General features: G+C 59.5%; 5 protein-coding genes across 5 annotated transcripts; 1 reads left to right on the forward strand and 4 right to left on the reverse strand.

Annotated features, from left to right (window-relative positions):
• Positions 1–632: 632 nt before the first annotated feature.
• Positions 633–2,244, reverse strand: CHLRE_11g474650v5 (uncharacterized protein). The gene is made up of 3 exons (XM_043067605.1): positions 2,056–2,244; positions 1,776–1,823; positions 633–1,515 (listed from the first exon to the last, which is right to left on the reverse strand). Exons 1-3 carry the CDS (start codon positions 2,211–2,213, stop codon positions 861–863), a joined length of 861 nt encoding a protein of 286 aa, XP_042919610.1. The 5' UTR covers positions 2,214–2,244; the 3' UTR covers positions 633–860.
• Positions 2,245–6,344: 4,100 nt separating this feature from the next.
• CHLRE_11g474700v5 (uncharacterized protein) lies at positions 6,345–11,296 on the forward strand. Its single transcript, XM_043067606.1, has 12 exons — positions 6,345–6,921; positions 7,183–7,256; positions 7,391–7,449; positions 7,605–7,723; positions 7,883–7,975; positions 8,111–8,224; positions 8,605–8,685; positions 8,875–8,913; positions 9,113–9,289; positions 9,507–9,572; positions 9,712–9,792; positions 10,105–11,296. Exons 1-12 carry the CDS (start codon positions 6,769–6,771, stop codon positions 10,252–10,254), a joined length of 1,206 nt encoding a protein of 401 aa, XP_042919611.1. The 5' UTR covers positions 6,345–6,768; the 3' UTR covers positions 10,255–11,296.
• Positions 11,297–11,312: 16 nt separating this feature from the next.
• On the reverse strand, positions 11,313–14,674 carry CHLRE_11g474750v5 (uncharacterized protein). The gene is made up of 9 exons (XM_043067607.1): positions 14,381–14,674; positions 14,229–14,273; positions 13,757–14,089; positions 13,376–13,551; positions 13,145–13,212; positions 12,732–13,001; positions 12,405–12,567; positions 12,133–12,251; positions 11,313–11,783 (listed from the first exon to the last, which is right to left on the reverse strand). The coding sequence occupies exons 2-9, from the start codon at positions 14,271–14,273 to the stop codon at positions 11,539–11,541; spliced, it is 1,419 nt and encodes a 472-aa protein (XP_042919612.1). The 5' UTR covers positions 14,381–14,674; the 3' UTR covers positions 11,313–11,538.
• A 2,204-nt stretch (positions 14,675–16,878) lies between these two features.
• On the reverse strand, positions 16,879–22,434 carry CHLRE_11g474800v5 (uncharacterized protein). The gene is made up of 14 exons (XM_001701970.2): positions 22,161–22,434; positions 21,865–22,026; positions 21,549–21,612; positions 21,205–21,313; positions 20,921–20,966; positions 20,654–20,738; positions 20,423–20,478; positions 20,141–20,194; positions 19,872–19,964; positions 19,537–19,628; positions 19,212–19,341; positions 18,078–18,173; positions 17,801–17,914; positions 16,879–17,656 (listed from the first exon to the last, which is right to left on the reverse strand). The coding sequence occupies exons 1-14, from the start codon at positions 22,296–22,298 to the stop codon at positions 17,555–17,557; spliced, it is 1,341 nt and encodes a 446-aa protein (XP_001702022.1). The 5' UTR covers positions 22,299–22,434; the 3' UTR covers positions 16,879–17,554.
• Positions 22,435–22,536: 102 nt separating this feature from the next.
• On the reverse strand, positions 22,537–26,154 carry CHLRE_11g474850v5 (uncharacterized protein). The gene is made up of 10 exons (XM_043067608.1): positions 25,875–26,154; positions 25,605–25,718; positions 25,346–25,498; positions 24,988–25,173; positions 24,743–24,796; positions 24,472–24,606; positions 24,069–24,365; positions 23,735–23,881; positions 23,329–23,613; positions 22,537–23,060 (listed from the first exon to the last, which is right to left on the reverse strand). The coding sequence occupies exons 1-10, from the start codon at positions 25,944–25,946 to the stop codon at positions 22,977–22,979; spliced, it is 1,527 nt and encodes a 508-aa protein (XP_042919613.1). The 5' UTR covers positions 25,947–26,154; the 3' UTR covers positions 22,537–22,976.
• Between the last annotated feature and the right edge of the window lie 75 nt (positions 26,155–26,229).

Genomic DNA, 26,229 nt, shown 5'->3' on the forward strand with positions numbered 1-26,229 from the left:
ACCCGTCTAGTCGTGTGCCTGAGTCCTGCTCCACGCCGTGCGGCACAGCGTACCGTGTGCGCTAACAGAATGTTTTCCTTCCGACCAAGCATCTGTAGGCATGGATGAACAAGTGCTGGTGCATGGTTAGGCTGGGTAGGGCAGTGCGAGGAGGTAGCAGATCACGCGTGAGGCACCTGCTGGCCGGGTAAGGCGCGCTCCCTTGCGATCTCTCAGGACACGGGACCAAACGCCTGAATGATAATTTATGTATTCACGAGCGGCATACTGTTTGTCGTTTGAGAACAATCGTTTCGCGCGCGCTCGCACTACGCAAGAGGTAGCGTAATAGAGTCAGTTGGACAGTCGTATCAAACGCAGGTCACGCGAGGTGTAACAGTGGTACCAAACATGATAACCCATCAGCATTGTATTCAGCGCGCAATGAAGATCCTCAACTGAAGGGTAACTGAGGTGGGTGTCCATATGTAACTGAGGCGCAGCGTAACGCCGGCACGCGTGTGAGTCACTTCTCGTTTGCAGACCGCCCCACTTAGCAGCCTACACCAATCAGCCCACTTATCACCCTGAACTGTTTGAGAACATTAGTATCGATGCTGTATGTGATGCTCATGATGGCTCCATCCCAAGGCGTTCATAGTTGTTTACATCTTGCGTCTCTGAGGACAGCAGGTGAACAAGCAACTCAGACTTGAGCGGTCCATTCGACTTGTCTTGGCCGTCCTTGCCACAGCATCTCACAGCAGGCACTGCCTCCCATACACCATTCAGTAGTGGCATCGTGCTTGCCTAGCACAAAGGGGGGCCCCCAGGTCTGCTGCCCCATGCCTAGCATCACTACTGCAACCGCGCGCGCCATCTCACATGGACACCCCGATGTCCTCGTACATGCAGGCCGTGTACTCAGCATTTTCTAGTGCGTTGCAGAACACGGGCATGAATGCGAACGACCGCACGTCCACAACGACAATCCCCTCCACAATGCTGTTGTCAGGCCACGCGCCCTCACGGTCAGTGGGCGACAGCCACACCTCCACCTCGCCCGGGGCAACGTTGCGCATTAGCCCCCACTGCTTGGTGGCGGGGTTATAGATCACCGAACCAGCGGCCTTCACCTCCTTAACGCTGAGGTGCCCGCCCTTGCTCAACTTGGTATTGGTGCCCTCGTACGACAGGGCAAAGAACAGCTCACGGTAATCCACCTGATCACACATTACGTCGCCAACCACAACCTTCGCGGCCTTTTCCCACTGGCCTGCGGATGCGTCCACGGGCACACGGACCATCGCATACACCTTCGAGTTGCGAGCATCCTGGTCGAGAATGGTATCCAGCACCAGACGTGTGCCAGCGAACGTGTTGTTGGGGTGGATGAACTGACGGCCGCACTTCTGGCCAAGGGCGGTGCCACTATGCGCGAGCCACCGCATGTTGTTGCCCAACGTGAACTGGTGCGACTTGTACATTTTAAACTGAGGAGGCGGGGTGAAGGAGGAAGACACGCGGGGCGTAAGACTGGGCGTAAGAAATGGAGTAAGGGAGTCCATGTCTGGAAGCGACATCCTTGATCCTAGTCACTCCCTTGGCAGCCTCCGACTCCCCCGGCAGCGCTTGCCCTTACTCCTTTAGTCATCCATATATACGACCCCCCGGGCACACCCTATGTTCGAGCATAGGTCAATTCGGAACAGCGTGTACACGTGGCGTGGACACGCACGCACTTGCCGGGGTTCGTGCGTGCCCGCGTGCGCGCGGGAGTACAACTACATTCTCACCTCGGGCGCTTGGCTCCTGTTTCGTTCTGGAGAGAGTAGATGACACTCCTGTGGAATGAGATAGGTGTGGGTTCCGGTGGGGGGGGGGGGGGCTAAATGAATGGTGGGGAGGCTTGAGGCGTGCGGGCAGCCCCGGCAGCTCAGGCATGGCTCGCGCTGGATGGGCGCCGCAGGGAGCCTGCCCGACCAGCCAATATGTATCGCTAGCCCTGTGCTAACTATGCTAACATTCAACCGCCAGCCCTTGTAAGTGCGCAAGTCCAGCGGCGGGGCATCTTACCCTTGCTTGCGCTTGCGAGCGACGGCTGCTGATTGCTGGCCAGCTGGTGACAGGGTGAGGCGGGTGTCAACTCTGTATTGCGGTGTGCAAAGCGGAACAGGGCGCGAATAAATAGGGCGGAACTTGCGGGAGTTCCGTCGTTCATTTCCATGCAGCATTTTAAAAGAAGGTGTGCAAATTTAAGTATTGACAGGTAACTGAGCTGGGGAAAAAGCTAACAGAGGTCTCTCAGTTCATCCCTCAGTTGCCCATCGCAACAGATGAGCCAACTGAGCCCCTCTCAATTACAACTGAGTTATGGGGCAATAGTGCTACACAACTGAACCACCTGACTGAGGCAACTCAGTTGTGCGCATACTTCGATGCAACTGACCCGACCTCGACTGAACCCCAACTGAGCCTGTGGCGCATAACTGAACCACAACTGAGCCGCAACTGAACCGCAACTGAGGAAAAGGCTGCCATAGGGCACCACACACCCCACCTGCCACACCCACCCTTGTGCACTGTTGTTTCACATTTTCATATGTGCATGTTGCCTGACCTATTTGCAATGCAGACACGAGCAGGGAGCCATGTTGCCAGCCCTCACAGTGCCTTCAGTGCCCCTGCACGCCTGGATAAGGCGGGTGGGGTCCACACCGCCCAGCCATCACCACACACCCCACCTGCCACACCCACCCTTGTGCACTGTTGTTTCACATTTTCATATGTGCATGTCGCCTGACCTATTTGCAATGCAGACACGAGCAGGGAGCCATGTTGCCAGCCCTCGCAGTGCCTTCAGTGCCCCTGCACGCCTGGACAAGGCGGGTGGGGTCCACACCGCCCAGCCATCACCATACACCCCACCTGCCACACCCACCCTTGTGCACTGTTGTTTCACATTTTCATATGTGCATGTTGCCTGACCTATTTTCAATGCAGACACAAGCAGGGAGCCATGTTGCCAGCCCTCACAGTGCCTTCAGTGCCCCTGCACGCCTGGACAAGGCGGGTGGGGTCCACACCGCCCAGCCATCACCACACACCCCACCTGCCACACCCACCCTTGTTCACTGTTGTTTCACATTTTCATATGTGCATGTCGCCTGACCTATTTGCAATGCAGACACGAGCAGGGAGCCATGTTGCCAGCCCTCACAGTGCCTTCAGTGCCCCTGCACGCCTGGACAAGGCGGGTGGGGTCCACACCGCCCAGCCATCACCACACACCCCACCTGCCACACCCACCCTTGTGCACTGTTGTTTCACATTTTCATATGTGCATGTCGCCTGACCTATTTGCAATGCAGACACGAGCAGGGAGCCATGTTGCCAGCCCTCACAGTGCCTTCAGTGCCCCTGCACGCCTGGACAAGGCGGGTGGGGTCCACACCGCCCAGCCATCACCACACACCCCACCTGCCACACCCACCCTTGTGCACTGTTGTTTCACATTTTCATATGTGCATGTCGCCTGACCTATTTGCAATGCAGACACGAGCAGGGAGCCATGTTGCCAGCCCTCACAGTGCCTTCAGTGCCCCTGCACGCCTGGACAAGGCGGGTGGGGTCCACACCGCCCAGCCATCACCATACACCCCACCTGCCACACCCACCCTTGTGCACTGTTGTTTCACATTTTCATATGTGCATGTTGCCTGACCTATTTGCAATGCAGACACGAGCAGGGAGCCATGTTGCCAGCCCTCACAGTGCCTTCAGTGCCCCTGCACGCCTGGACAAGGCGGGTGGGGGCCACACCGCCCAGCCATCACCACACACCCCACCTGCCACACCCACCCTTGTGCACTGTTGTTTCACATTTTCATATGTGCATGTTGCCTGACCTATTTGCAATGCAGACACGAGCAGGGAGCCATGTTGCCAGCCCTAACAGTGCCTTCAGTGCCCCTGCACGTACGCCTGGACAAGGCGGGTGGGGTCCACACCGCCCAGCCATCACCACACAACCCACCTGCCACACCCACCCTTGTGCACTGTTGTTTCACATTTTCATATGTGCAAGTTGCCTGACCTATTCGCAATGCAGACACGAGCAGGGAGCCATGTTGCCATCGTTCTCCGTCCCGAAAAGCCCTGTGTGTAACCCCAAGTTGTTTCCTGTGCATCGGGGATGTCAGGGGGATTGGGCGCGCACGCGAGAGCAACTTGATGAATTGTTTTAACAAGTTGTTTTCGCCCCCATCCCGACCCCCCGACCGGAAGTTTGTTCTGAAAACAGCCATAAGGAGGTCATCGTCCCGCTTCGTGGCCACACTTCCGGTGGCCCACTTGACCCACCCCCAGAGTGGAAGGTGCCCCCACGCATAGAGTGGACGCTCATTCTGCGCTATGTCCGTGGCCCGCCGCTCAGCCGCACCCGAAATCTTCATTCTCGCTGCTGCGCGAGCACTCCATTTGTGCTCTCTGAAGAAGAACGCCCTGTCAAACATGGTCATTCGCTTCATGTCTATCAATCCGCGAAGTCTTTCCTGGTTACAATCGTTTTGTCAAAAGAATGCAAAAAGGTCAGACAGCGCTCAAGACAGCTGCCTTGTGCGCGTGCTTCCGACGTGCTCTGTATGTTCAGTCGCTAAAAGGGTATCAGTGGATACGCTTGTGTAACTTTGGGGTTCGCTGAGGCGCGGGGACCGCAACGGCAATCGCTCGCCCGGCGCACTCGCCAAGCGAAATTACTGACGCGTTTTGCTCATGCTAGAGCTTAATATGATAACTGCGAGAGCGAATGAGCAGCTCGCTAGCTTGGCCGCTTCGGGCAGGGGGCCGGCACGGCCGGCGCGACCTCCTCCCCCGGCACACCGACGCACCCGTCCGTCGCCCGACAGCTGGGGCCTGATGGTGCACATGTGTAACCATGGGGGGGGGGAGGGGACAGCGCCGGCTGAGAGAGACGGGTGCTTTGTGTAGCCTGGTTTAAAGACGGGGTAAAAGAGCGCCAGCAGCCTCCACTGCAGGAGTGAACAGCGTGGCCACGGACACTGTAGCCAGGTTCCCTCCCCAGCCCGGACCACACCCCAGCCCCTGCCACGCGTGATGGGGCAAGTGCACGCATGCAACGCGTGGGCTTGATGGTGTGGAGCATGTGTAGACCACTGGGCGGGCCACCAGGTGACCGGTCCAAGAGCTTCCACTATGCGAGTGGGCTGAGAGACCACAAATCGAGGAGACGCTGAGGCTTCAGGACTTGGGGAATGGGGACACAACCGCCATTCATCGAAATCACCCGGCCATATTGCACCCCCATCCCTCTGACATATAGCCAAGGCCATATGCAAGAGGGCAGGGCGGGGCGATGACCTTGGCGTGCGTGGGAGGGGCTGGAGCGTGGTTAAGGCATAGGCTGGGTGTGCCACCCATGTCAGATCCACACCTCGACCCCTGCCGTGACCCCACCCGACGGAATCACCCGGCCATATAGGCATGTCCACCCGTATGCCGAAAAGTATCCTGATAGGCGGGCCTGCTATGCAACGGCTTATTCCATTGTTACTTGATAGGTACGAAATATGCTGACACGTTCATCCATGCAAAACCCGGCCGGCACCGGCCTGTCCCTGACCAGTTCCCCAGGCATCTCCCGACATGCTGACGTGCCGCTCCCCAAACTGCCCCAAGCTATGCACGTGTGCTGAGTCTGGGGTATACCTACGCACGCATCGTTGAGCTGCACCCATTGCGCCGCGTGCTGCAGGACAGAAGCGCTAGGAACAAAACTTGGCACGAACCTGTGCAAAACTTCGTGGGACCCCGACTGACTGGCCGACCGCAACTTTGAGGGGTCATAACTGCACCCAGAAACCCATTCTCCATTTCGAAAGCGGATGGGTGATTTTCTCGTTTTGCTCATCATTTGAAGCATGGGGTCTGTTTTGGATGATTCTAACCCGCCTGCCAGGAAACACACGAGGAAACACCAAAGCCCGCGCAGTTGAGGTAGGCGAAGAGGGGCTGGGCCGGCGCCAGGTACAGGGGAGGCGCCAGCGGGCACCCCTGCCGTACGCCCGCCATGATGAGGACGAAGGCCAACAGATAGCCATTAGCAGAGCGCGTGCCCGTAAGCAGCAACTTGACCCAGCCAGGAAGCCGTTGCCAACGCCCATGACTGCCAAGCATTGGTACAGGAAGTTGCGGTCCAGGTGTCGTACTTTAGCTCGTGTACGGAAACGTGCGTTGGCGCCACTACGGGGATTCGGGAATCGCACGCATCCCTGGGCATGATGGGCGTCGCGGGATTGGCCTCATCGTGCCGAAACACTGACCTCGGGCACTTTCAAGCTTTAGGTCTAGTTTCAAACATAACTTCTCCAGGGGCCGTGTTCGCGCTTCGCTGCTGACAGATCGGCTCAGCTGGCGATCGGAGTTCTGTGACGCGCCCTTTACGCTACATTATTTCACCCATTTTGTTCGGCAATTATTGTCTTTTGACCCCAGAAATAAGCTTGCACCACAACGGACATACTAGCCATCCCTGTAGCCTTCCACAGAGTATGACGACCATCTGAGAAAAGATTGCCTTCTCCATATTTGCAATATCTTGAATGCATGAATGCCATGCGCTTAACGCTGGACTGCTCCCTAGGTTCGCAGTTCATGCCGGGATGCAGCTCTAGGCGGCAGCCGAGCGCTGTTTCAAGCCCATCTGTGCTGCTACATGTCCAGCGATGCGGTCTGCTGGGAAACAGTGGTCATATCCGGTACTTCGGGCCTATGGGCTCGGGTCCTAGAACCATCGGCCTTGACAGCCCCACCACGACCATACGTAGCGCTGCCCGGGACCAGCGGCAGCTGTACGAGGTGGAGGGGCGTGGCACGGTGCCGTTTGACCACTACAAGGAGGGTTCCCGCCACGCACGTCGTATGGTGAGAACGTGGTGGGCTGGGGTGCCGAAGGTAGCCTGGAGGTGCTTGGCTGGCAACTGGGATGTGACGCGTCCCGATTCAGGCATGCATGCATGGATACCTACGGCAACCGCAGCGAATGTATTTGCGAATGCCGGCACCTGGACACGAAGGGTTGTTCCTTCTCACTCTTCTTAGCTAAGGGGACTTGCCGCTGCTGATACCGGACAAGGGGTGGGGTGCTCCTGCTTGCTCATTTGCCATTGTGGCCCGTCCCCGTAGACCTTCACCTTTGATGACTGGAAGCGGCATCGCAGCAGTAACCGGTACCTATACCACTTGAAGACCTTGACGGAGTAAGTGCGGACCCAAGAGTAACTGGTAAAGCCGGGGTTTGAGGAGTGACGATATGGGCGGCACAGCCAGTCTGGTTCACCCGGACTCATTTACATGCCTGACTACCGTATCCACGTTTCTGCACTTCTTGCAGGTCGGGTATTGTTCGCGGCATCTGGGCGCCGGTGGCATGGGTGACGTTGTTCACAGCAGGTGAGGGCACGCAGGTGGGAGTGCGCCTGGTGGCTGGAGTCATGGCGGAACTGGGAGTGTCGGAATGAGGAGGTGGGGCCGGTAGCTGCCAGTATCTTGCTTGCCGCTGAGCCTTGCGTCCAACGCTGCCCTTGGTGCCCACCTCCCTCATGCAGTGGTGGCCACACTCAATGTTGCGCACGGCGCGGCCATGCTGCCGCCGTGGGTACCGGCCATGCCGCAGATCGCCATCGAGCCGGTGCAGCTCACGTCAATCGCGCTATCCCTGCTGCTGGTGGGTTAAATGCAGGACTCGAAGTTGTGGGGAAGACATGCAGGCACGGGTGTTGATATTGTTGCACGAGAATTGCCGATGGGGATGTGATGGTGTCGCATCAAGGACGTGGTGGCGTCTATAAGCCTGATCCCAGGAACAATGCCGAAACGTGGACAGGTGTTCCGCACCAATGCCAGCTACAGCCGCTGGGATGAGGGTCGGCGCAGCTTTGGCTCCATCACCACCGTCAGCAGGGACATCGCGAGGCAGGTGTGTCTGGGATCTGGCCAAGGTGCTTGCGAGCTAAACGCGCTGGTCGCTACTGGTGTCCTGTTGCATTGCCATGCAGCGAACATGCCTTTATCCATCATGCGAGCTGATGGCGGCTTACATTGTCTGCTGCAGGCGTTCGCCTGGTTCCGCCCCGACGACTATGAGAGCCGGGTGCGGGTGGGCCGGTGGCTGGTGGCACTGGGGCGGTCCACCATGGTGCATTTGCGGGAGGAGCACGACATGGAGGTGAGGCTGAGGGGGCCCTGCAGCTCCAGTCGGGGAGTGGGGGAAAGGCGAGGCAGGGCGCGGCCCATGACTGAGGTGTGGCCGTGCTTGTGTGCATGTTCGTGCGCGCTGGTAAAGGCGTCAGGTTAGTTAGGGTACTCCCAGGCGCGGCATTTGCGAGTGAAGGTATTGGGGGCAGGGTTTAGCCATCGTTGTACAATATACAGAGGGCAGGGGCACCGGCTTGTCGACACAGTCCCTGCTGGGTGGTTGGTTGTTGATGCATTGGCCGCCCGTGGCCTGAGCACCCGTTACTCCCTTCGTTGGGCTTGGGCGCATGCCTTCACGTCACTTGCTACACCTGCTGTCGCGATAACGGCAAGGACCCCACCATCGCACAGGACGAGCTGCGGGAGGTGCTCAAGCCCGCGGAGGTGCAGGCAGTGGTCAGCGCCGTGCACGCACCCAGCTTCTGCCTGCAGGTTGGAAGCATCCCGGCGTTGCGTCGAGTGACTTGAGTTGTCGTTGCTGGGCAATCCAGCGCTGGTCCCTTGAGCGTGCGGGGCTATGTGTGTAGTATACGTACGGTACACAAAGCTCGCAGTAACTGCCAGCAACACCTCTGAATTCATCAGTCACGCTATCATCATGACCCCATATCCGCCTTGCAGATGATCACGCTCATCATCCGGACGGCGGGCCTGCCGCAGGTGAGCAGGAGTCGGGGAGCACCCTCAACCCAGTGTGTACACGCGCCCACCAGCTTGTGCAGAAACACTTATGTGACCCCACCCCATGGCAACACCGCACCGCACGCCATGCAAGCATGCCCAACTTCTCGCCTTATCCTAACTGGTCATACCGGTACCTGGAACTCCACCTCATGCGCGCAACACAACGTCACACCAGGAGCTGGTCATCCGCATGGACGAGAACGTGTCGCGGCTGACGGACGCCGTGTCGGCCTGCGAGCGCATCCTCAACACACCCATCCCGCTCAGCTACACGCGGCACACCGCGCGCTTCCTCATGGCGTGGCTGGCGTGCCTGCCTTTCTGCCTGTGGACCTACTGCGGCCCCGCCATGGTGCGTGTAAGGGCTCAAGCGGGAAGGGTGTGTGAAGGAAGGCTGAACTGTGCCGGGGCATGCGTGCTCGTCAGGAGGGGGTCCAGATGAGACGACCAGCTTGTGACTTGGTGCGGGTGCGGCCCGCCATGCTCTCGCGCCTATCGGCAACATGACTAGCACACATGGTCTTGTTGTGCATAGTGATGCCGGTGCCCACGTCCACGCGGACGCGCAGGTGCCGATTGCGGCGTTGGTGGCGTTCGTGCTGTTGGGCATTGAGGAGATCGGCGTGTACATCGAGGTGGGCTCGAAGCGCTTTTTTTTGGATGGGTGTAACGGCAGATGATACCAGTGTCTTGTTACACCTGTAGACGTAGCCGCGGGGAGTCTCGCAACTCTTATTGTTATATTTACTATGCAATCTCCTAACCAACTTGCAGGAGCCGTTCAGCATCCTGGCGCTGGAGAAGCTGGTCAACAAGCTGGAGAACATCGTGAACGCCATGCTGCGAGACTCGCAGGTGTGCGTGTGTGTGTGTGTGTGTGTGTGTGTGTGTGTGTGTGTGTGTGTGTGTGTGTGTGTGTGTGTGTGTGTGTGTGTGTGTGTGTGTGTGTGTGTCGCGGCGGGGCTGGGGGAATGTTTTCACCATACCCATTGAGGAACTAGACAGACGAGGACGCAAGGCAAGACAGGTGGAACCATAGTCACACATGCATGATCGCAGGTCTTGGTGTACACCCTTACGCACATGCATCCAATGTCTGGATCTAGCCAGGAGCGCCGCATACTTTGCCGCACGGCTTGCCACAATCCCATGTGTCGTACCGCACAGGAGTTGGACCGCCTAGTCAAGGTGGGCTCTCCCACCGCCTCACCCCGACCCGAGCCGGCCAGCACCAACAGCAATAACGCGGTCACGGATACTGCGTTTGGGCTCGGCGCGGCAGGCGGCTTTTCGCCTGCTGTGGCGGGTGCCATGTGAAGAGTGCAGCTGAAGCGCCGTCAAGGCGGGCGAGGGCAATAAATGGTCAGTTTGCATGACGGGAAGAGCCTGTGTGTAATGTGTGAATTGGCGTCGGCACAAACAAAGCATAACACCGTTGACACGGCCTCTGAAGAATTCCTCCATCAGGGATTGGGATCCGTATTGCAACCGTAGCATGCTGGCGCATATCATATAATGTTGTTCTTGACTGTGCGCCGCATGGTGGTGCGGCATCTGAAACTAGAGGGTTGTTATTCATTGAGTCATGCATGCTCGCCGCGGATGCATTTGTGGTGGTGTACTCAACCCGTAGCGGGATCTTGAATAGTAGCATAACCGAAACCTGCCTCAAACAATGGTTTATCTGTCGTGAGTGCATGTGTTTGTTTGTATGGTTATGTATGCGCTCGTCAGCTTGTGCGAAGGGATTGTGATGTGGCTGAGTAGGAAGGTTCCGCGGCCTTGACCGGCGTAGATGTATCTTCCGTGGGTAGGATGGGCGAGAGACACTTGCATGGACCGTGTCAGTTGAGCCTAGAAACCCATTGCGCTGTAGTTTGAATGTTTCGCATGGGTGCTGGGTCGCGTGTTATCTGCAGCTGAGAAATAGCTAGGCAGCAGATGGGTACCGTTACTGCACAGCGTGCTGCATTGCGGCAGAGTTGTGGTGGTGCTGCTGGACTCAACCGCAGCAGCTACTGCAGGCGGCGGGCTGCATGTTGTATTCTGGTAAGCGGCATGCAAGGTGGGGAGCAGGCAAGGCCACAAGGAGGAGAGCGCAGTGATGCATGTTCAGACCGGCCGGTACAGGCCGGTATCTGGTTGGGGGTTTGCAGGAGAGCACCGCGTTTGGTAGGCACTGGGAACGTTTTGGCGCTAGCCCTCTCACACCGTCCTGAGTGGCCGTCTGTTCTAGGCGCAAACTCAACACATTGCTTCGGCGTGTGGGGACGCCGCGTTGGCGAGAGCCACGGATGGCCCTAACACCGTGGAGGCATGTCACACCCGTGGAGGGCGCTGTAGCCGATCCCGAAGATGGCGACCGCCACACCTAGCCTTTGATGAACATTAAAGGACACGGTACTTTTGGAGTTCAGGTTAGGCTCACAGTAGAACAGCTCTCAGAGAACAGGCAATGGCAGCGCACATCCACCATAGGGCTATCTGCATCACGTGGGCGGTACCAAATCTGATGCCAGTATCATACGGCATGCACCACCATGAGTCATCAGCTTTGTCTCCGCGCCCTTTCCCTCATATTGCAGCCTCTCCACCCTATCCTTAGAACCTCAGCACATTCCGATTGCCACCGCTGCCTCCAACCGCACTATTGCTGTTGATGCCTCCGCCAGCATCAAAGCTGCCCCTGCTGACGCTACCGGCCGCGGCCTGCATCACAGTCGTGAATGCGCCCGAAAGGGCAAGCCGTGTGTGCTGCTGCTGATCCCGCAGGAAGCGCAGCAGCACGTCCTTCTTGTGGTGCACCCCTGCCGGGTGGAGCAGGAAGTCGCCGGGCTGCCACAGACCTGGTAGGAGAGTTGGGGCGGTGTGTGTGTGTGTGTGTGTGTGTGTGTGTGTGTGTGTGTGTGTGTGTGTGTGTGTGTGTGTGTTTGTTTGTTTGTTTGTTTGTTTGTTTGTGTGTGTGTGTGTGTGTGTGTGTGTGTTTGTGTGTGTATGTATGTATGTGTGTTTGGGCAGGGGGTCACCATTTACAGGGGATACCGGTAGCAATCAATTCTGGGACGCAGCCCACGGGGAAGGGGTGCTGGTGGCGAGGCGAGCCAGCTGTTAACGGCATGGCAATGGGCCCGTTCATGACAACACCCGCATCCCCATGCCGTGAGGCCGGCCGTCTCCAGCACCCGTCGTACTTGCCTGTGAGGATGTGGCGCGGGTTGTACAGGTACCGCAGCCAGTTGCGTAGCGAGGGCCGCCACAAGTATGAGTTGAACGCACATTGTGGCGCGATGCCCACGTGTGCCCCCAGCTCAGAGCTGCGACGGACCATCGAGGCGGTGAAAGGTGCAAACAAGCACGGAATTTAGTGGAGTGCGGCAGCCGTATGAGGGTTATGCCACGGGGCTATGAAGGGCATGGCGGCATAAGGAATGTGCCTTCACCGAGCGGGCATTTCCTGCCCAATACACCTGTCCATGTTGGCCACCATGTGTTTGAGCGCATCGTTGTCACCGGACTTGGAGTCGTGTGGGTCATGCCGGATAAATGACTCCATGGACCACCATCGGGCCAGGAAGGAGCGGCACCAGGCGCAGCCGCGCCCGCGTATCAGCCACACGCCCGCGTTCACGCCTGTCGGAAACACGATGTGCGGGCGGCTCACGGGGAGTTACAGCACACACGTACATGAGCACAGCTGCATAGTGGCCGGTCTCATAGACCCTGCCGATGTGCGTTGCAACGGTGGAAGTGGGTTACAGGTGCGACCCCTAAAACCGGGCACCCTGCCTGCCCACCTGTGGAGTCCGCCGTCAGGATGAGGTCCGGTTCTCCAAGCCCCAGACCGTATCTTGTTGCCACCGCATCAGCCATGTCGGCTGCGTCCGCTCCCGCTACTGTTGCCGCTGATGCCGCCGCAGCCCAGGCCGGCCCCGCTGGCAGCAGTCGCTCCAGGGGCGTGCTCATGTTGGTGATGAGTGTGTCAGCGTCCACCCAGAACACCCAGTCACACGAGTCCAGGACCGACAGCACGGCTAAAATCTTGCTCCAAGAGGCAGGCCGCGAGCCTGGGGTGAGCAGGATTACAAACCCGCCGTGAAAGCTTGAGGAGGTTTAGGGTGCAAATCGTTCCAAGCCTGCCGGTCCTCCTTCCTGCCATCCCCCCTCCTCTCGTCTCTCATCCCCCCATCAGCCTCTACTCCGCACTCACGGTCCAGCAGGTCACTGGCATCGACGTAGCGGTAGCCGTGCAGCGCCGCGTACTGCTGCTTGTTGGGCCTGTGTGCGCACGTGAGCATTTGTTTGGCGCATGAGGACTGGCCCGGTGCGAGTCCATGGGACAGTTAGGCATAATGCCGCGCATATGCATGCCTTTATGTCGCCTTCCCAAGCACAACCCCTCTCATAGTGCACCAGGCAGGCAAGTCTCAAGCACACGCACCCTGTGATGTCCAGCAACCCAGAGAACTGAGCCGCGCGCGCGTTCATTACGGAAGCGTCTCTTCCTGGCTGCAGCAGCGGCGATTCCCGCAAGCGCAGGCTAGCGTCAGCTTTTGCGCCCGCTTCGCCCAAAGGGCTGTCTGTACTTGTGGCCGGAGTCCCTGACGACATGGAGACCTGCATGAAAATACGGTCGGTAACAGCCACGCCACTTCACCTTACTCCAGGCGGCTATCCGGCTTAAAACCGACTAGGAGACCCCCAGCCGATTCCCAGCTCTACAACGTCGCATCCCACCTTGCGAACCAGGTTACACCACCTCCCCACCAACGCAACGAGTACCACCAGTCCCAGCCACACCCATCACGCCCACTACACCCACCAAGACTATGTCCAGCTTGCGCCCCGCAGTGGCATCGCCAGCGCCCGAAGTGCTGCTGCCGCCTCCGCCGCTGGCAGCATGCACGCGCCGTCGCTCTATGAGCTCCTTCCGCCCGCCCTGGACCTGGCCGCGCTCGCGGCCCTGCTGGCCCTGCTGCTGCCCCTGCCCTTGCTGCTGCCTCTGCCCCTGCCCCTGCTCCTGCTGTGGCTGTTGCCTAGACTGCGCCTCCTGCTCCACGCTGACCCATGCCACCGAGCAGTCCTTGTAGCGGCGGGTGGCGCTCGCAAAGAAGTGGAGGTGGAAGTAGAGCAGCAGCAGGCCACCCAGCAGGACCTGCATGTGAAGATTGAAGGCACGACAGCGCATGCTCAGGCCATGCCAACAAGCGGGACTGGCATCACGGTTGCAGTACTAGGCCTAGACAGCCCCCCCCCTGCTGCTCCCGCGCTGCGCGCTTGCACCCCGCTCTTACCTGCAGCCACCTCACAGACTGAGTCCTAACCGGTATGCCTGACATCTGCAGAAGGAAGGTGTGTTGCGGATTTGTCTGGTAGACAATAACAGCCAGGACACAACCGCGCCGGGTGTCCAGGAAGGCTGTGGCGTAACGGCTGCGCCACTTACCCCACCGGAGCTCCTCTGCCTCGCCCACGCTCCCACAGGTGGCGCATTTCTCCGTGGCGTGCCCAGTCTACAGGCCTCCAGGAAGCGTTGAATGGTTGAATGTTGCAAGCCCCGAAACGCACCACACTATATATAGTATGCTAGGTATAACTATCTGTGTTAAGTATCAAAAAAGCGCAAAGTGTGCTGGAAGCCCACGCAAAGTCCAAATAAGGGCCTAAATTCAAGTCCGCACGCAAGTTGCTCGGTAAAATCGAGTGGCTTTCAATTGCTTCAGTTTCCAACCGCTGACACACAATGTGGCCTGCCAATGCGTTGCAGGGATTTACAAGGCTGGTCAACTTGCAGGGATGGGGCCGGGGCGGAATGTGGAACTCAATGCAGTGCGGAATTTCCCAAGGATTTCCGAGCGCAAAGCTGGAGAAAATATCATCGCATCCGGCTTAAAACCCTTTCGCATGGTTTTCGCCTGTTGACCCGTCCATCGACGGTATTTCTTTCTCATTCTGCTTCAGCGGCATGCTTGGACGCTCGTGTTATCTCTTACTGAGCATCTAAGCAGCTGGAAGATGCGTACCGGTGTCTTGCGTCTGGAAATTGCCAGCATGTCGGGACATGCCGCCACAAACCAGCGGCGCTATCGCCCCTTTCAACTCTTATAGCAGTCTTTGCCACCCTAAATGCCTTCCGGGCAGATGTGGTGGCCAGATTTTGGCCAGACAGGTCCAGAAGCAGCCACAGAAGGGCAACTTTGGTGGTTATGGGCAGTTATGGCCATAATCCCATGGCACACACGGGGGGTGCCCCCCCAACTCCCCCGGCATGATGCTCACCATAATCCCAAGACCTGAAACTTTGGGGATAGCATATTGGATATGTATTCTTTAAGCTGTAAAGATTTGGTGTCTTGGGATTATGGTGTCCGGATACGGCAGCAGTGTCCCGTTGACCAGTCAACGCCCCATTACCCCCGACCAAAGAATTCGTTCCCCCGGCCGATCCCCTTTGTCCCCCCACCCCGCGCTTCGTCTGTATCATCCATGCATCACAGTCAACGAGCTGTCCAAGTGTCAGGCCGCGATCGGTCGGGGACGGGCTGGGGCGCATGTCCGCCGCTGCCCCATACACACACGTTCTGACACCCCCGACCCACATCACGCCACCACGGCCGATCCCCTTTGTCCCCCCACCCCGCGCTTCGTCTGTATCATCCATGCATCACAGTCAACGAGCTTTCCAAGTGTCAGGCCGCGATCGGTCGGGGACGGGCTGGGGCGCATGTCCGCCGCTGCCCCATACACACACGTTCTGACACCCCCGACCCACATCACGCCACCACGGCCGATCCCCTTTGTCCCCCCACCCCGCGCTTCGTCTGTATCATCCATGCATCACAGTCAACGAGCTGTTCAAGTGTCAGGCCGCGATCGGTCGGGTCATGTCCGCAGCTGGTTGTGCTGCCGGACTGTCACATTATCGCGCTTGCGGGTCACGCACAAATTTGAACCGGCACGAACCGGGTGCCATGGGAGTATGAGTTATGGCAAGGTTACCGCACCATTTCCGCATGTATTTCCGCAGACCTCCGCCGATGTGCGAAAGCAAGGGTCTAGGCAAAAATCGTGCGACAAGATATGTGGTTTCCCTCGCAAGGGGAAAGTGGGCTGCTGAGCCCACGCCGCGCCTCCAAGTCTGAGGCCGCAAGCGTCTACCTCATCTCCGGACATAGGCGGGGTCGGTTTGTACAGGCACGGCCCGCCATGCGTCCAGCCACGTCCCGCTGTCAAGCACAAACACAGCAGGCAATCAACCAAACAGCAGGAAATCCTCCAGCCACAACATCCTCGCCTACCAAATACTGTGCTGTGCTATGCTTGCCAGCAAAAGACCGCTAACCCGACACGTCCAGACACCGGCCTGCCTCAACCTGCGCGCCGGCGCCGCTTCTTGGGTGACGCCGCGCTGTCCTCCTCCACGTGGCCTTGCTCGCCCCCTCCGCTACGCACATGCACGCCGCCACTGCTCACTGCTGGGCCTAGGGCTGCTACATCCGGGCCCAGGGCCGCTGCCGCTCAGCCCAAGAATACATGCGACAAGGGGTGTCAGCTTTGTACAGCTGGTAAGACGTGCAAACATTCCGGGGCATCGAGGGGCATGGGGTCCGGCCAGGGAGGTCCGGCCCAGTGGGCCGTACCTTGTTTCCAGGGTGCTGTCTAGCTCAGACAAGCACTGCCGCTGCCTTTTGTCTGGGCACGTGGCGGTGAGAGATGGGGGCTTTACCGTAGGAATTCGGACAAAACCCACCCCAAACCGGGCCATAAGATAAGAGCCCAGGGGATGTTCCTGGGGACGCCTGAGGGAACAGGAATAGCGCCACGTGCATGAACAGGAGTAGCGCCACCGAAGAGCGAATACATCATCATATTTTGTAGAAGGCGGATTCGTCATTCGTGTGCGCACGGCGAATGGTTGTGTGTTCCTTGGGGGCTTTCTGACTGTGCTCCGTTAGTTTAATTTGGCTTGGTTTGGTTTCGTTTGGGCTGGTATATACAAACCCCCCTGAATCGGGGGGCTCAGCCCAATGTTAATGCAGTGGTTGCAACAGCACAATAGTCGGACTCAGCTAGGGACCCTTTGACTGCGCGCGTGGCGGTCCGTCCCCACGCGTCATCTCACCAACCACACACTGCGGTTGCATTGAAACGCTACGGTATGCACCTGCCCCATCCTTAAGTCAAGTTACATCAGCCAGCATGCCCTGAGACACAATGGCCCATAACGTATACCAACTGCATCAGACACCGACTCACACTCGATGAATGCTTCTCCGCACCCGACCCGACCCGACCCAACACCTCGTTTACACACCGCAGCGCAAAGCTGGGTTACCCTTCCGCCTTACCTTTCTCCCATGTCCTCGCATTGGTATGCAGACTGTATATGGCAGTGATGCTCCCCCTCGTGCAATGACACGCACTCATCAGCTCTCATCTCCCAGTCTTGGACTCTTGAGCCACACTGGCGGTGACCCAGTTGCATGCTGTCTTATGAAGGGCCAACAAACAATGGCCGACCGCATCACTGGCACACGGCTTGCTGGGCCTGATGGCACCGCAACCCCATTTGCGCACCCATGTAATGTTCTCTAGCACCTACGTCTCTACCTGTGTGCGACTACACGCCAAAAGAGGTGATCGTGTGCTGGATGATGTCCACACACTCATTAAGCTGCGGCTCCGTCATTACCAGCGGCGGCGCGAAGCGAATGATGTTCTTCTGCGGTGACGACACAAGGTAGCGCATGCAGGCCGGGGTTACGACGCGAGACCTCGCAGCATAGAGCATGGCGTGACCCCAGCCCGCATCCCAGCTGTGCATCCGCTCCTAAGTGCTGGGTGCTCGCGCTCCCCTCCGGCGCACCTGTGTGGGTTTGGCCAGCAGTCCGTTGTCCCTCAGCCGCATGCACACGTCGTAGGCGGACACGCCGTGAGATTCGTCGATGACCAGCGCGTCCAGCAGGCCCTTGCCTCGGACCTACAGGCAGCAAACGGTGCGGCGGTGCGGTGCTTACGAATGGTGGTACGGGATGGGGTTTGATGGGACGGCGTTGTGGGCTTGCTATGCTTCCAGGGCTTCCATTAGGCGACACATCAGTGCCGCAGCTGCCAATTGATTCCTGTCCTGTCCCTCCTCTCACCGACTTGACCATCTTAGAGGGGATGGCGGCCAGGCGGTCGCGCAGGATGCCGCCGAGTCGGTCGCTGTTCTCAGCCAGCCTCTCGTCCTGCAGCACCTGTGGGTTGCGCGTGGCGGATACAAAACAAACGAGTTGCTGAGTAAAGACGGGTATAGAAGGCGCAGGCGAGAACTCGGCAACGACAGGCGGCGAAGCCGCAAGCAGTTTGCGTTGCGGGCCTCTAGCGCTTTGTGCACCAGAGTCGTGGGGCGCAGAAAGCGCATATTGCCCCGTGGCCCTATCCATTCTCTCGTTTGCTTTTTAAGTCCATCGGCGAGCTAACCCCGTGCAATTCGTTCTATCACCCCCTACGCCGTACGCCCTGCTACCCTCCCTCCCCCCCCCCGCCCTGCTGGCACCCACCCATCCATCCCGCCGCGACCTCCTGCCCATGCCGCTTCGTCTCCCCGTGCTGTTGTGCGCGTCACCGAGCCTGGGCGGCGACATTTATCGCCGGCGCCGCTCGCCCTGCTGCTCCGCGACGCCTCGGCCCACAACCCATAAGTATTATCGCTCGCAACTAACGCCTCTGCCTGCACTCCAGTTTCGTTGGTTTGGGTTTAGTTTGGGCTGGTATTTACAACCCCCCCCCCCCCATGCCGCGGCCGCCCCATCTCGCGCCGGGCCCATGCACCCCTGCCCCTTAACACTGCCGCCCTCCCTCCTTTTTCTTCCTCTTTCTTCCTGGTCCTTGGTCAAGCCGCGCGCGGGATCCCGTAGCCTTGTACTGCCCTGCTTCGCTACTTCCACGACTTCTACTCATACTCGCCGCCTTGCCATCCCCCACATGTCCGTCGCGCCCGGCTGCTGGACGCTTCTACCTGGCGCCTCCTCGTTCGCATCCAGGTGAGTATGTTCGTATAACCTTGCAACTAGATGGGCGACGGGGTCCGCGCGCGGCTCGCACTGCTGACATGACTTCGGAGCTGCTCTGGACTGCTCCTTCCACCTGCCGCTACACTGCCCAAGCCCGCCCGACTACATATGGTGATGTACAACGACTCGCTTTTGCAGCTGCAGTTCTCCTTGCCGCGCGACTGTTTCCTTACGGGATTGGTTCAACGTTAACCCCCCCCCCCACACACACACACACACCTGCAGCGCAGCCATGGCCACCTTGGCTGCCAGTGGGTTGCCGCCGTAGGTGGAGCCGTGCTGCCCGCGCCCTATGGTCAGCATAATCTCGTCCCGCGCCAGGGCCGCAGACACTGGGTACATGCCGCCACTGCGCGTGTCAGCACAAGCCGGGCATGTGATTACAGTGCAGGGCGGCATTCCAGGCGTTGATTAACTGAACAAGGGAGGTACAGTCAACGCTCCAGCCTTTGGTTACTAACGATGCAGCGCTGCTAATCCGATGACTCTTGAGTTCCCTGCCTGGTTACACCCACCCAGGCACCCCCCATGCCCTCCCATTCACCTGAGCGCCTTGCCCAGCACCAGGATATCGGGCTTGACGCCCTCCCAGTCACACGCCAGCATGCGGCCCGTGCGGCACAGACCCGTTTGGACCTGCATGTGTGTGGGCAGCGGTGAGGGTGCTGGGCGTCATGAAGAGGGGAGCCGAGGCCGCCAGGGACTCCCGTCCTCGGCAACCAATCTGGCCCTGTGATTTGTTGCGGATCGCCCTGTCACTGCGCCGTGCTTACAACGTTCTGAGGTCACCACCAAGCCCCTTGTGATTCGTCCTCGTGTTTCTGGTGCCTCATCGGGAATGATGAAAGCAAACCCCCACCCCGCCCCACCGCCCTTCACCTCGTCCGCGATGAGCAGCGCGTTGTGCTTCTTCAGCAGCCGGTGTGCGGCGGACAGATAGCCCTCGTCCGGCACCACCACACCCGCCTCGCCCTGGGCGCCGACAAGATAGAAATTGTTATAAGCATAACACTGTTTGAGGCACCCTTTGCTTCATGCATGTGCCGTAGTCCCTTACCCGCAGCACCCCGCCCCGCTCGCGTATCATTGGGAATGGTGAAGACAACCCCTCGCCACCTTCTGCCTCCCCTTGCACCCCACCAGCTCACCTGGATGGGCTCCACCATGAACGCCACAATGTGCGGGTCGCTCTCCAGTTTGGCCTGAAGAGGGTGGGTGGTGGGTTAGTGGGTTGGTGCTAGCGGCACCTAGTAGTGGCGGTAGCAAGCGGGAGAGCAATACCGCCTGGCCCGGTAGCTGGCCGCGCGCTCCCCATCGTGAGCACTGGTTTCAAGAGGGACCTGCTGAAGCACCCCTTTCGTTAGCGCTGCAGGGGCGCGCCATGAGCCAGTGACGCAGGAGCGCGCCTCACAGCAGACGCAGTGGCCTACCTGCAGCGCGCCCAGGTCGTTGTAGGGGATGACCTCGAAGCCCGGCATGAATGGGCCTGGTGCAGGGGCGCAGCCGGCATGACAGGCACACGGGAGGTACTACAAGTGAACAAAACAGCTCGCGGTAATACCGCCACTGCCGCCACGGCACAGGCTACCAGTCCATCGATGCCCGCGCGTTATGTGCCTCCCGCTGACCCAACCTCCCCCAAGGCCGCCCGCCCGCCTCACCGAATCCGCCGTAGCTGGACGGGTCTGACGAGGTGGAGATGGCGGACATGGTGCGGCCCCAGAAGTTGCCGCGAGCAAACAGGACCTGAGCAAGGGGATAGAGAAATGCACAGCTTCAGATCAGTGTTCGCGTCCCTTGTCAGTGATCGCGTCCCTTGCCCAGCCCATGCGGCGTGCGCCCCCTCTCTGGCCGCCCCCTGTCTGTTCCCCTGTATGTCACATGCTGTCACCACGCATCCGGCTTCCCGACCACCCAACAGCGCCCACCTTCGCGCAGTTTGCGGGCACACCTTTAACATCATAGCCCCAGCGCCTGCGGGGCACGCAGGTTCACGGAGGCATGTTGGCAATAGGTTAGGCGCATGCGAGGTCGCTAATATGCCTGTGGACAGCACCAAAACAGAAGCTGCTCGCGCACACATGCTCTTCCAACCAGTATTTCAGTTCTAGTCCGATCACCTACCCTTTATTGGCAACGGAACACACCAACCCCACACCGTGTCGACACTGTCCCCTTCCTTCCAAACACTGCGCCCACACCGGCTCCCCACCTGGCCAGCTTGATGGCGGTCTCACCGCCCTCCACGCCGGTGTTCATCGGCAGCACCTTGTCGTACCCAAACAGCCGAGTAATGTACTCCTCGTACTCACCCAGTACGTCTGCGGTACAACACGCGTCAGGAAGGTGGGGACGAGCAGCATGCGAATGCGGCGCGGGTGACGGAGAAACTTTACGTCAGATTGGGTAGCATCGCGCTGCGCTCAGGACAGTCAGGATCGCTGCCTTGTTGCGACCCAGCCACGGTCACATGACTCGATTTCTGTTGTGACGTGGTTTCTGGTGGGCGGAATGCAACACCATGAAAGTGATGGCCACGCCCTGGCTGTCACTCACCGTTGAAGAAGGCACGGGAGGTGAGACTGAGCTTTCCGGCTTGGGACGTGAGGGCCTCCACAATCTATGGGGCGGGGGGCGACAGGACAGCATGAAGCATTGCTCGGGGAAAATGCGCCGTGAGGGTGGCGCCATACACAAGAAGTAGTTTGGGCCCGGATCGACAGGCAACGGGCGTGCATGTGGCCCCATACGCCCGAGCTGTCCTTGCCGTACAAGATGTACGTTTTTGCGTCCCACGGCGGCTTCTATGCAACCCACTTCCACATCCAGCACAGCCCGCGCTTCCCAAGTCTAAGCTCCATTGCGCTGTCACCTTGGGATGGCAATGGCCCTGGTTTACGGCCGAGTATGCAGAAAGGAAGTCGTAGTACCGCTTGCCGTCCACGTCCCACAGAAACACACCCTCGCCGCGGTCGAGGACCACGGGGATGGGCGCGTAGTTATGAGCCCCGAACTTGTCCTCCCGCTCGATCAACTGTCCATGCGCGAGTGTGGTTGACAGGGCCGGCGCTTTTTGCCACAACGATTCCATATGTCGAATCCTCAAGGCCTGTGCTAACGACCGTGGTCCGAGACCACCGCGAGACCCCAATTCAGTGGCGGACAAACCTGTTTTTGCTTGTCCGACAGGAACGAGCCCTCGGGAACACCGCCATAACGCCGCGCCAGCTGTGTCGACATCGCCGCGGCGCCTTGGCAAACCAGCCGGCCGCCAAGGGCCAGCGTGCCCGCATACTGGGACAGCATTTCTGGCCACCCAATTTAAAGTATAGCCTAAACCGCGCGACTGTTGCACTGAATATCGACGCACGTTTTCTTGCTCGTTTTGAAAGCGGCTGCGGTGCCCAGATCTCACTGCCGAGGACTACGCTGTGTTCACGGTCCCGAATCCTTATCGGTGAAAAGCAGAGTGAGGCCAACGGAACATGTGACCTCCGATTGCGGCATGCTACCGATGGGGCCGCAGAAAGCAGAGCCCTTCCAGGATCCAACAAATTTACAGCATATTTAACATCGCAATCGAATTTCATGTGGTTAATGGCCGGTGCTGCGAAGCTGGTGCGTGCCGCTTTCCCCGCCCTCTCCAGCGGCCGAGCATGCAAAATAGGTGCGACCCCACCGCGCCCTCCGCCCACCAGTCAGCACATCCAAACATGTTGAGATTCACTCAGCGCCACCAACACACACGTCTCCGCATGTCTGTCCTGTGCTGTTGTGCGTGCCATCGAGCCCGGGCGGCGACATTTATCACCGGCGCCGCTTGCCTTGCTGCTCCACGACGTCTCGGCCCCCATCCCATACGTATTATAACTTACAACTAACGCCTCTACCTGTGCTCCCAGCGCCACCCCCGTGGCGTCCACCGCCGGGCTGGCGCAGGCGCTGCTGACGCCGCCCACCGAGGCCAGCCACGTTGAGATTCACTCAGCGCCACCAAGGTGTGCCCGCGCAATGCAGGACGGGCGCGGCGCCCATGGGGCCATCCTCCAGTACCTCCAGCGAGTGCGCCTGCGGGGCATGGCAAGTACCTGCGGTGTTCACTGTTCAGTCCATCAACGTCATAAGACAGCATTCATTGCAATGCATACCACACCTATCGAGAGAGGAACGTGACAGGGTAAGTGCGCTAGCCCCGCGAATCAATCCTCGGTTGGGAGAAGGCAGGGGCATCGACCACGTCTTCACTGTTCGCAGGTAGGTGCGGTACTAGCTGCATGCACCTTCACCGCCCTCGGTACTTGAGCCAGCATGAGTTTTTTGGCTACGAAGCGCGTACCTGCAGTGCTACAGGTGCGAGCTGCTGCTCCAGCGCTGGGCGGCACCACTCCGCCACAGAACCACGGGCTGGCGCCGGTGGCGCCGTGTGAGCTTGTCCCGACCCTGACGCCGCCTCTCCACTCTGTACACGATGTCCGCTCCCTGCTGCATGTTGCCCTTCTGCATCGCCTTGATGCTGTCCTTGCTGCTCCTGCTGCCGCCTTAGTCGGCCCTGCGCCGCCAGCGCTCCATACAGGTGGTCACCCAGCAGCGGACAGCCGATGGCCGCCATCTGCACCCGCACCTGCACAGCGCCAAACCCACAATACCAGATGAAGCCGTCGTACACTTAGAAGCGGTACGCATCGCACCCATGGAAACCCATAGCCACCATGCGATGATCCAGTAGCTTCATATCGCCGCACCTGATGCGTGCGCCCAGTCACCAGCTCCACCGTCACCTCGTACGCCGCGGGGCCGGGCCCAGCGGCGGCACCAGACGTGGTGGTGCGCGAGTCCGACCCAATGCCCCACAGCACTGCCGCCTGCTCGTTCAGCCACACCCGCTCCACCTGTGGGGCAACTGACAGCTGTTGGCATCGACCAGAGTTCAGATGGTTGGTGAACGATCCCCTCCCCCTTGGCCATCCCTCGATGAACACCCCCCATCCGACAGCGCCATAACAACCCCCACCCCAGACAGCACGCCCCTGAAACTAAATCTCCCAACCATGATGCTTATGCCCCCAGACAGCCGACCTGCTTGAGCTTCAGCTCGCAGCGCTGCGCCCCAGCGGTGCCCTCGTCCACCACCACCGTGTGCGCCATCTCGCCCGCCGCCCGCTGGTCCTCGAGCACCCAGTGCACCAGCCGTCCGGCAGCGCCGCAGCCACTGCTGCTGCGACTGCTACTGCTAGTAGCCTGGCTAGACGTGACTGCACTTGCCCCGGCGGCATCCACCTCCGATTCATCCAGCAGCGTGCCGCCAGGCGGGAAGAGGTTCGCCGGAGGCGGCGCGGACACAAGGCAGCGGTACGTCTTGCGCACACGTTCGCTCTGCAGACGGCCACAGCGTCACAAGACTCAACAAGAAGCTTCTGAACCTCTTTGAAAGCCCTTCGAAGCACCAGCCCTGCCACTCTTAACCCAGGACCCGGCTCACCGTGGCCTTGTCAGCCATGAGCCCCCGGAAGTAGGCTGCGAAGGCGGGGCTGTCCCGCACCAGCACCACCACCCCCTCCGTGCCCGCGTCCAGCCGGTGGGCGGGCTGCAGCGTGCCGGCCGGCAGCGACAGCGCCTGTGGCACAAAATGGGTAGCACAAACGGGGTATTTCTCATCAGCTAAACGTTGCTAGGCATACGATGTCATCGCTACGATGCGCGCCACGCAGTCGAATTAACTAGTACGCGCTCAAGCATGCTTGTGAGCTCACCCTCTCCACACATGCCAACAGTGACTCCTGCACGTTGTCCACTGTGGGCGGCACCTGCGTGTAGCCACGGGACCACAGCCACGTGTATGGCGGCAACCACCTCCTTGGCTCACCCAACGGAAGCGGGCCTGCCCCAGCGCTGTGCCCTTGCGGGGCATGTTCGCACCATCACCAACGCTTCAAGCAGTTTGGGAAAGGAATTGACATTACATACCGTACGAACCCACACCCACACCCCTACACACCTGCAGCCCGGGCGGCTTGCTCACAACCACATGGTCCTCCCGCACCGCCAGCAGCCGCGGCGCCCAGTCCTCCCGTTTGAGCGAGTGCGCCACAGGGAAGCGCTTGGGGTGGCAGTGCGCGCGCAGGTAGCCGCCCGCAGCCACCACCTCGTCACTGCTCAGGCGCCGCGCCGTCTGCAACTTGGACTGGACACAGGCAAGGGGGTAGCAAGACGTCGGTACCGGAGTCACAACCCAGCCATCCAAAAACGCCCACGCAACCTATGCCGCGCAACCGAACAGCAACACAGCTGATTGTCGGATAGAGTGCATGGCTCAAATGCCACCCCAGTCAGCCGCCAAGAGATGTGCCACTCACGTCCCGGCCCCAGCGCGCCAGCCCCTCCGCCCGCACGGCGTGGATGCGGTCCAGCTGCTCCTGGGCCAGTCCAGCCATGCGGTCGGGGTGCGGCAGGGGCGCCACAGGGCTGTAGTATAGCGCCCCGAACCACAACAGCCGCAGCACCAGGTCCTGTTGAGGATAGGAGGCATGTTGGTCGCAAGTTCACGCATGTCGCCACCAACTCGGAGCGCGCTGCTTGCAACAATGAGTAGTGAACGAGCAGCTGCCAGCTTACCCGCGGCACGCCGAGCTGCTCCGCCAGCACCTCGCTGGCCGGGCCCTCCCGCGCCGCTACCACGTGCGCAATGTGTACACCCAGCTGCTTATCGAGGGGCGGGTCTTGCAGCGCCTGTGACGATAGCGTCAGTATGAGCATGAGCATTTACATGGATTCGAGTGGGCCCCACTAACTCCTTCAGTAGGCCGGCAGGGATGGGGGCCCCAACGCGTCCATGTCCTGAGAAGGGACAAGTGCCAATCAGCCGCCCACAAGGCTGTATATTACCTGTTGCAGCACTGTCACTTCAAAGGGGTACCGGGTGTCCTTGCCGCTGCTAAACGGCGGTGGAGCGTCCATTGCCACGGGAGAAGGGCGGCGGGCTGCCTGGGCGTGCCTCGGGCGGGCAGGCTGGCCCGCCGCCCAGGTTGCGCACGACTTGCCGAACTGGCTGTAGAGAACTCCACAGCACCGCAACTCCGTATGCATTTAAGGACTCCTACTGCGCACACATAACTTGTACGCGAGGCCGTTTGCTCATTTGTGTGGGTTCGTTTTCAGGCCTGAATATTTTTCCTAAGCATGGAATGTTCAATACGCTTCATCCAGAATTGTGGCCTGCGTACTGCACTGTCAAACTCGC

The sequence above is a fragment of the Chlamydomonas reinhardtii genome, chromosome 11 (genome assembly GCF_000002595.2).
Source record: "Chlamydomonas reinhardtii strain CC-503 cw92 mt+ chromosome 11, whole genome shotgun sequence".
Lineage (NCBI taxonomy): Eukaryota > Viridiplantae > Chlorophyta > Chlorophyceae > Chlamydomonadales > Chlamydomonadaceae > Chlamydomonas > Chlamydomonas reinhardtii.

What these genes read in the sequence shown, in the direction of transcription:
- CHLRE_11g474650v5 (XM_043067605.1), bottom strand. Translation starts at nt 2,213, where the DNA reads ATGCTGCATGGAAATGAACGACGGAACTCCCGCAAGTTCCGCCCTATT. An exon ending in GCTCGCAAGCGCAAGCAAGG is followed by an intron (nt 1,824 to 2,055) that starts GTAAGATGCCCC and finishes CTCATTCCACAG; the next exon opens with GAGTGTCATCTACTCTCTCC. An exon ending in ACAGGAGCCAAGCGCCCGAG is followed by an intron (nt 1,516 to 1,775) that starts GTGAGAATGTAG and finishes TCTTACGCCCAG; the next exon opens with TCTTACGCCCCGCGTGTCTT.
- CHLRE_11g474700v5 (XM_043067606.1), top strand. Translation starts at nt 6,769, where the DNA reads ATGGGCTCGGGTCCTAGAACCATCGGCCTTGACAGCCCCACCACGACC. An exon ending in CCTACTGCGGCCCCGCCATG is followed by an intron (nt 9,290 to 9,506) that starts GTGCGTGTAAGG and finishes GCGGACGCGCAG; the next exon opens with GTGCCGATTGCGGCGTTGGT. An exon ending in AGATCGGCGTGTACATCGAG is followed by an intron (nt 9,573 to 9,711) that starts GTGGGCTCGAAG and finishes ACCAACTTGCAG; the next exon opens with GAGCCGTTCAGCATCCTGGC.
- CHLRE_11g474750v5 (XM_043067607.1), bottom strand. Translation starts at nt 14,273, where the DNA reads ATGTCAGGCATACCGGTTAGGACTCAGTCTGTGAGGTGGCTGCAG. An exon ending in GCAAGCTGGACATAGTCTTG is followed by an intron (nt 13,552 to 13,756) that starts GTGGGTGTAGTG and finishes ATTTTCATGCAG; the next exon opens with GTCTCCATGTCGTCAGGGAC. An exon ending in ATGGTGGCCAACATGGACAG is followed by an intron (nt 12,252 to 12,404) that starts GTGTATTGGGCA and finishes GGTCCGTCGCAG; the next exon opens with CTCTGAGCTGGGGGCACACG.
- CHLRE_11g474800v5 (XM_001701970.2), bottom strand. Translation starts at nt 22,298, where the DNA reads ATGCTGTCCCAGTATGCGGGCACGCTGGCCCTTGGCGGCCGGCTGGTT. An exon ending in ACCGCCATCAAGCTGGCCAG is followed by an intron (nt 20,967 to 21,204) that starts GTGGGGAGCCGG and finishes CGTGCCCCGCAG; the next exon opens with GCGCTGGGGCTATGATGTTA. An exon ending in TGCCCGCAAACTGCGCGAAG is followed by an intron (nt 20,739 to 20,920) that starts GTGGGCGCTGTT and finishes CCCCTTGCTCAG; the next exon opens with GTCCTGTTTGCTCGCGGCAA.
- CHLRE_11g474850v5 (XM_043067608.1), bottom strand. Translation starts at nt 25,946, where the DNA reads ATGGACGCTCCACCGCCGTTTAGCAGCGGCAAGGACACCCGGTACCCC. An exon ending in GCGAGCTGAAGCTCAAGCAG is followed by an intron (nt 23,882 to 24,068) that starts GTCGGCTGTCTG and finishes GTTGCCCCACAG; the next exon opens with GTGGAGCGGGTGTGGCTGAA. An exon ending in TCGCACCTGTAGCACTGCAG is followed by an intron (nt 23,061 to 23,328) that starts GTACGCGCTTCG and finishes CATGCCCCGCAG; the next exon opens with GCGCACTCGCTGGAGGTACT.